This window comes from Primulina eburnea, chromosome 1 (assembly GCF_022965805.1).
Source record: "Primulina eburnea isolate SZY01 chromosome 1, ASM2296580v1, whole genome shotgun sequence".
Taxonomy (NCBI): domain Eukaryota; kingdom Viridiplantae; phylum Streptophyta; class Magnoliopsida; order Lamiales; family Gesneriaceae; genus Primulina; species Primulina eburnea.
In genome coordinates, this window is record NC_133101.1 from 63,020,213 (window position 1) to 63,027,875 (window position 7,663).

The window sequence follows — 7,663 nt, forward strand, 5'->3', positions numbered from 1 at the left end:
TTGTTCGATTTTAAAGAGAAGTTTTGTTTAGAATTTTTTCTAAGTAAAATATGTAGATGATGATAAAAATTGTAATTATAAAATTAAATATTACTATATATTTATAATATTCAATTCAATCATATGTTTATTTTATTTTTAAAATAATAAAATTTTAATTTATAATTAACTAATAATTTGTACTATTTGCGATGTGACATAACATTCTCATTAAAAGAAAGCCCAAATAAATAAGCGAAGCCTCTTGTTATAAAGCCCATTAAAGGAGAGGCCAGATAAATAAGCGAAGCCTCTTGTTATAAAGCCCACTACCAAATTCAAGTTATTTTGGCAGACCAATACTCAAAACCCTAGTTTTTAGCCCGCATATATAATTGATAAATCTCGTAATAGATACGCATCCATCGATCAAATTCCATTCAGCGGCGGCGTTTGTTCAGCCGAAAGAATGCAGATCTTCGTCAAGACCCTAACCGGGAAGACTATAACGCTCGAAGTTGAATCCAGTGACACCATCGATAATGTGAAGGCTAAAATTCAGGACAAGGAAGGTATTGATCACTCTTTCTTTCGATCACCTATGTACCCAAGGTTTTTTTTATGATTTGATATTGATTGCCGATCCTTTTTAGGGATTCCTCCGGATCAGCAGAGGTTGATTTTTGCTGGAAAGCAGCTAGAAGATGGCCGCACACTTGCTGATTACAATATTCAGAAAGGTGGCTAGTTGTATGTCAATTGATTTTGTTGGACTTTATACTTTCTATACTAAACGATTCGTTGCTGGATTGAAAATTTTCGTTTTGGTCAGAATCGACATTGCATTTGGTTTTGAGGCTCCGTGGCGGGATTATCGAACCGTCGTTGATGGCTTTAGCGAGGAAATACAATCAGGACAAGATGATTTGCCGCAAGTAAGATTGTGAATGTGTTCTTTATTTTCTTCATGTACTCTGGTTTAAAGTTAACGTTTTTGAGATAATCTGTGCTCAAATATGGATAAAATCATAGCAAATGCGATGTATATTTTGTGATGTAAGGTACTCCTATTGATATCGAATTAATTGATTAATTTGTATGAAGCGTTAATTTTATCATATTCTGTTACTTGCCTTCTTGGGTAGATAATGAAATGTGATTCGGTATTCTTCATTGTTGTGTCTTACGTGACATATTATTGAACATTATTTCTTGTAAAATTATTTCGGGTGAGTGTGCTCTGAAAAGCTAGGTCGGCGCAGTTTTAATCATGAGAATTTTTTGGGGTCCGTGGTTGATATGGTGAATTCTCTCATCTGCCTGTGGTATTTTAGTAGTCACTGATTTTGTGTTTTCTCTCTTTACATTTATATTTGTTGGATATCGTTATTATTATCGTTACATGAACATTTGTTCGCTTTATATAACCTTCTATCAGTTTTGTGCTACTCTGCAAAACATCTTAAGATGCCAACCCTTTAAAATCTGGAATCTGCTCCCCCCCATCTAAGGATTTCTCTAGGCTACAATTCATTTGGAAGAATTTTAATAATTTTCTTAAATTGGAGCTCAGATCATAGTTATTAGTCTCATTAGGCGCATATCTATTGTATAACATACGAGTGAGACATAAGCGAAAGCACTTGCCTTGTTGCGTGAAGGATTACCAAGGGATACAACTCTAGATGAAGAAAATTTTATAACACATCATTCAACCAGAATCTTACAAGCCATTGTCCATAAAACTATGCTAAACATATATATAATTTATAATTGAAAATGGCATAGTATTGGCTTATACTCCACTTTATCTCTATCAACCCTCATTTAAGTCGAATACTAAAGAACTTAAATAATTTTATTTATGCTCAACACCCATAATACCGAACTCGGTCAGCTGATTCTATCTTTCTTGGAGGGTATTCAAACCTGACCCACTTGTTCTGTATGTTTATCCTACATACCTCAATTACATAATCAAGCAAAGGCTATGCACTCATCTAAAGTTTCCAAAATTGTGTCAAAGTTCTGGAACAGATGCCCAGTAAAAACTTACTCTACGAACCGTAAATGTTCAGAAGTTCGTTTTTAATTTTTTAGTCGACTATATACATAAATTGACAAGTTATATGCAGTGAAGCCATGTGTTCCAGTCAGTTCTCTGTCTAAAAGTAGGATTTAAATTTCATCATTTTTTATAGAATCATAAAATTGACATATGAACTTCTTCAAATTAGGATTAGTCAATGTGGGCTTTTAAGTATTTGATGCCTTGATGTGAGTGAGCGGTGTGCTGACATATCAATTTTCAGTATATCTTGAACTTTAACTGGAGATTCATGTGTTTTCAGATGCTATGCTCGTTTGCACCCTCGTGCTGTTAATTGCAGAAAAAAGAAATGTGGACATAGCAACCAGGCAAGTTCGGATGCATTTGATTCCATAATTATTACTTTTTTTATTAATTAGATAGATATCCGTTGAATCGGTAGAATTCTGCTTTGATAAAGATTTCTTTTTACTACGCAGTTGAGGCCAAAGAAGAAGATCAAGTAGACATGCTTATGCATTTGGTTTCGTGAGGAGATGGCATGTGAATTTTCATGTCGCTGTTGTCCTGCTACGATGAATTATATTAATTTTGAACTGTTTGTGTTGAACCTGCATGGACCAATAGTTGTTTCTTTATTATCGGGAAATTTTAGACACATGTATCCATAATACATCACTGATTAATTATGTTTATTTCCCGAGTTCTAGTCTGTGTTGTAGCCCAAAATTTGCTAAAAATATGAAGAGTTTTTAGCTTAATTAGTCCCTGCATAAATTCTTTTTCGATTTATTCTTCTTTGGAAGAAACTAAAGGCTTGCAAGTTGCGATGCAATAATTGACAACAAAATGAGGTTGGGCATTTGCTAGTTCTTCAAGAAAATAGAACAGGTTTCTATAGAGCTACACAGAGAGAGCTTAAAAATGATGGTCATGTAGCCAAACTTGATTTCCTGTCTGAGTCGCATGACTGTCATTTACTCCCTTGAGAACATACTGTTTTGGAGATTCCGATTATGAGACCTTCCATGTCCATGGGAAGATGCAGTTTTTGCCACATACATCCCGTGGAGAGTATTTCCTGTGGGTGAACAATCTTCGGAACACGATTGTTTATACTGAGTATTCCCATCACGTTCACTGTGCTGCCTTCTTTCACGTATCTATCAAATGCAAGTAAAATTGTAGTCAGACGCCAATCCATTAGCCCATTGATGGTAAACCTTTCAAGATCTAGGTTCTGGATATATTCATAAGTATATGCACAGTTGTTTACTAGAGAAAAAACCAAGCCCACAATCGAAGCTTTACCCTTCTTCCAGGCGCAGCAAACGGGCTTCACCTGATAAATTTCTCTCGCTTAGCCACTTTCTAAAGCTGGAGGACAGATCTCTGCATTTTGGGGTTGTTTGAATTAGAGTACTCTCACAGATCAAAGGAATAAGTTTAGAATCAGGGCCAGCTTTCACAAGAGCTCTGATGCCAGACTTTAGGTCAGTTATGTAGAAATCAGTTGAGAGCCTCTGCCAGAAATGGGCAAATATGAAATCATAAATTGCATTTTTGGGATATGAGAACCGAAGCAAATCTCAGGAGTTGGTGAAGAAAAATACCTCTGAATAAGCTAGTCTCCATGGGAATACCAATCCCGCGACATGTGAGCACTCGTACAACACGGCAGATGTGTAGGCGCATTGAGTAACCTTTTCGTATGAAGATTCTAAGCAAACAGTCCCGCAGGAGACCACCTGAATTTGACAATAATTTTCAGATACAGTGCAAGTGAGAGTAGAAATTAACTTTAGCCGCAAAATCCTTGGGCAATGCCTTCTTTAAAAAGGATTGCTTTAAACTAAAACCAATTCATAGCCGCTTCAAATACACATAAAAATGCATTCTTGCATCCCACCATACGAACCCGCAATCAGAAAACAATGCAGTTTTTCATAAAATTCCTCATTTATTTCATACCCCTGTAACCTTGACGAGCTGGCCATGAGTGGCGGTGGCGAGATCGGAATCTGGGAAAGAATGGAGGAAACGTAACACTGCGCCGTTTCGGGAATTCCAGAGCAGGAAAGCGGCGACGAGAGTTGAGATGCAGAGGAGGAGCATGAAGAAGACGGCATTGTGAATAACTATGAGAATGAATGTAGAGACGCAAAGTCCCAGCAAAAATAAAGTTACAAGCAGGCAAATTATCCCCGGAGAAATGAGGCTGCGGCAATGGCTGTGGCGGTGGTGGGGAAGCCTATGGATTATGGGGGAAGCTGCGTTTATGTGGTCTTTCATTTCAGTGTGATCCCCACATATTTCGTTCCCTTTCCTGCCGGTGGCTGATTAGGGTTGATACTGAAAGGGGACCAAAACAAAAATAAAAAAATTCTGTCCTAATAAAACTTTTATGTTACTTTTGTCGTATTATTATTTTAAAGCAAATTATCATTTCATATATTTTCATTTTTTTAGATTACTATATGTAAAAAAAAAAAAAAAAAAAACTTTTACATAACCTGCTTACGTACATGAATGTAAATTAAGTTAACTACGTATACGTTTTTTTGTTATTTCCAGAGTGAATATATTTTTTTTTTTAAATTCCAATTTCTTATAATATAATGTATGAAACTATATTTTCAATAAAATCAAAACGTTTGAATTTGGAGGTATAATTGGACTTATAATGTATTACACATAATTTTGTTCTATCCCTGATACATAATTTACACAGGCAGGATATCCATTTAGCAGCACTAGGATGACATAGCCTTCAAAGCAATAAGCAGGGATGGCAACTTTTCCCACGGGTTTGGGGTCCCGCGGGGATAACTCGAAACGGGGATGAGGATCTCCGATTTTTTCGGATTTGGGTTCGGGTTCGGGGATTTTTATAAATCCCCGATGTAATTCAGTACAGGTATGGGATTAATATCCTCAGCCCCGAAATCTCCGAACACGCCTCGAAAATAATATTAATAATAAATAAGTATCGCCTCGAAATAATATTAATAATAAATAATAGTATTATTAATATATAATAATCATATTATTTTTTAAAATATTAATAATCTTATTATTATTAATATTAATACTGATATTAATATTAATATTGTCTCTAATAATAATAAATAATAATAACTTTTGGTTTGAGAAAATCTCCGAATTCGTTATCTTCTTGTCATATTAATATTTTTACATTAGATGACTATATGTAAAAAAAAAAAAAAAAAAACCTTTACATAACCTGCTTACGTATATGAATGTAAATTAAGTTAACTACGTATACGTTTTTTGTTATTTCCAGAGTGATTTTTTTTTTTAAAAAAATCCACTTTCTTATAATATAATGTATGAAACTATATTTTCATTGAAATCAAAACCTTTAAATTTGGAAGTATGATTGGACTTATAATGTATTACACATAATTTTGTTCTATCCCTGATTCATCATTTACACAGGCAGGATATCCATTTAGCAGCATTAGGATGACATAGCCTTCAAAGCAACAAGAGGGGGTATTCAACAACGCAAGGGTAACCCTTGATATACCGAGAAATCGACCAAATGTATAGATTGGGAAATGTTGAAAATATGCAAAGATTGGGAGTTTTTTGTAACAACTGTATTGCTGAAACTCGTAGCCACAAATAACTCTTCAACCAACACTTTACACGTGTGTTGTTTTCAAGCATTTCCAACACTTCATGGCAACACAACAATTAACTCTCCAATTTAATTTTCAGTGCTCTCCTTCAACTAAAAAAATCATACACATCCAACAACAATTATCTCTTAATTATATAATTCATTTGCCTATTTTATTCGTTGTATAGAGTACTACACAAATTTGGAAACAAAAACTTTGTTAGGAAATAAACTCTTTTGAACAATAATATAATATCTAGATATCAATACTTTTGGAAATCTTATTAGTGACAAAATTCAATACATTAATTTCACAATATTAAAAATTAATTAAAGAATATTTATTTCATTAGTTATATTCCCTTCGTGGCTATCAAACTTGTCAATTGCCAGTGAAAGATAACACCTTGCCACTTTATTATATAAACAAGAAGTAACAAAATCTGCTTATTCTAATTCACAATCATCTCCCATATATGTAACTTGATTTAGTCAAATCAAGATCAGAACCACCATTGATCAGTATTTTTAGTAACCTGATTCATCATATCATCAGTCTCAAAACTGCCCAAATCTTCAAGTGGTGATGAAGAGGAAACATCCAGCACCTCAGCCATTGAAGAATTCAGAAACTGGTAAGCTTTCACTTCGTCAAACCCCAATGGATCAACCTTTTCCACGCTGCTGCTATGATCATCGTCTGATACAATTCCCACCATATATTTACTTGGAGTATTATTCGCCAGAAAATCGATGCTGGTGTTTCTCGGTGCCATTTCTTGAATCTGAGACTGGCATAAAGTCTCTTCGAACTTTCCCATCGTCTCATTCTTCAGCTTCTGCAGCTGTTCAAGAAGGATATAAATCGAAAATTAGACCTGGGAATGGATACCACCTTTACCGGACGTCTGATTGGATTTCAAAAATAGTACCTGGAAAAGTAAGGACTGCTTCTCTTTCTTTGAAGCCTCAAACTGGGAAGATAAATTTTTGTAATCAGCTAATAAGAGGCCATAATCTTTCTCGATGGTCTTCGATTTCCATCGTGCTCTCTTGTTTTGAAACCATATCGCGATCTGTCGTGGCTGCAGTCCTAATTGTTTAGCCAGTTTCATCTTGTTTCCTGGCTCCAGCTTGGTCTCTGACTCAAACACCCCTTCTAGAGTTCGTATTTGCTCATCACTGAACCTTCTCTCCTTCTGCTTCTCATTAGATGTGTCACAGTTGAACATATTTTTCCCGAAGAATTTGTAAAAATCTTTAGTTCCTGGGATTTAGTTAGCATGTATGGCCATAAGTAGAGATGACAAGATATAGAGAATGTTCAGAAATTGTATCCGTGAGACGGGTACCGATATTCATAATAAAAAGTAATAATCTTAGCATAAAAATAATACTTATTCACCCAAATAAAAGACCTATCTCGTAAAATACGAATTGTGAGACTCACACAAGTTTTTGCAATATATCATTATTGAAAAATTAATGTTTTGTTTAACTAAATAAGACTATGGTGAAGCGATAGTCAGCCACATATATCCTTCAAAAAGTGGAAATATATCGACAACTTTTTTCTTAGAAATATTAATTTCATCTGGATGGGCAAATACTGGACGTATTTAAGGAATAGAAATATATAATATAAAAATTAAAAAAAAAAAAAGATTGGAAGGGAAGATTTGCATAATGCATTGGGACATCGACTAATGGAAACACATGTCTCTTGGTTAATGCAAAGTCAAATAATTGTCTCGCTTTCTGTCTTTATTTTATATATATATGTAGTTTTCTCGCTCGGCACGTCACTGGTTTTTAATCGAGAAAGCATGAAATTTTAATTATTCATCCTAAATTATTTATAAAATCGATATGTGAAAACGTGGAAATATGTGTGTGTGTGTGATATGATGAGGGGACCGTTGAAACATAAAATGCATTTTGATTTTTGTATCAACAGAAACATATATACAACCACCGTAAAATTATTC

The 7,663-nt window shown here is 34.5% G+C and overlaps 3 protein-coding genes across 3 annotated transcripts; 1 reads left to right on the forward strand and 2 right to left on the reverse strand.

Annotated features, from left to right (window-relative positions):
• The first annotated feature begins 319 nt into the window (after positions 1-319).
• Positions 320-2,738, forward strand: LOC140839533 (ubiquitin-ribosomal protein eL40 fusion protein). Its single transcript, XM_073206302.1, has 5 exons — positions 320-551; positions 633-719; positions 812-914; positions 2,331-2,397; positions 2,509-2,738. Exons 1-5 carry the CDS (start codon positions 449-451, stop codon positions 2,533-2,535), a joined length of 387 nt encoding a protein of 128 aa, XP_073062403.1. The 5' UTR covers positions 320-448; the 3' UTR covers positions 2,536-2,738.
• Positions 2,598-4,402, reverse strand: LOC140839527 (uncharacterized membrane protein At1g16860-like). Its single transcript, XM_073206288.1, has 4 exons — positions 4,001-4,402; positions 3,643-3,777; positions 3,341-3,552; positions 2,598-3,192 (listed from the first exon to the last, which is right to left on the reverse strand). Exons 1-4 carry the CDS (start codon positions 4,319-4,321, stop codon positions 3,003-3,005), a joined length of 858 nt encoding a protein of 285 aa, XP_073062389.1. The 5' UTR covers positions 4,322-4,402; the 3' UTR covers positions 2,598-3,002.
• A 1,666-nt stretch (positions 4,403-6,068) lies between these two features.
• LOC140839538 (homeobox-leucine zipper protein ATHB-7-like) lies at positions 6,069-7,032 on the reverse strand. Its single transcript, XM_073206311.1, has 2 exons — positions 6,608-7,032; positions 6,069-6,520 (listed from the first exon to the last, which is right to left on the reverse strand). Exons 1-2 carry the CDS (start codon positions 6,905-6,907, stop codon positions 6,179-6,181), a joined length of 642 nt encoding a protein of 213 aa, XP_073062412.1. The 5' UTR covers positions 6,908-7,032; the 3' UTR covers positions 6,069-6,178.
• Between the last annotated feature and the right edge of the window lie 631 nt (positions 7,033-7,663).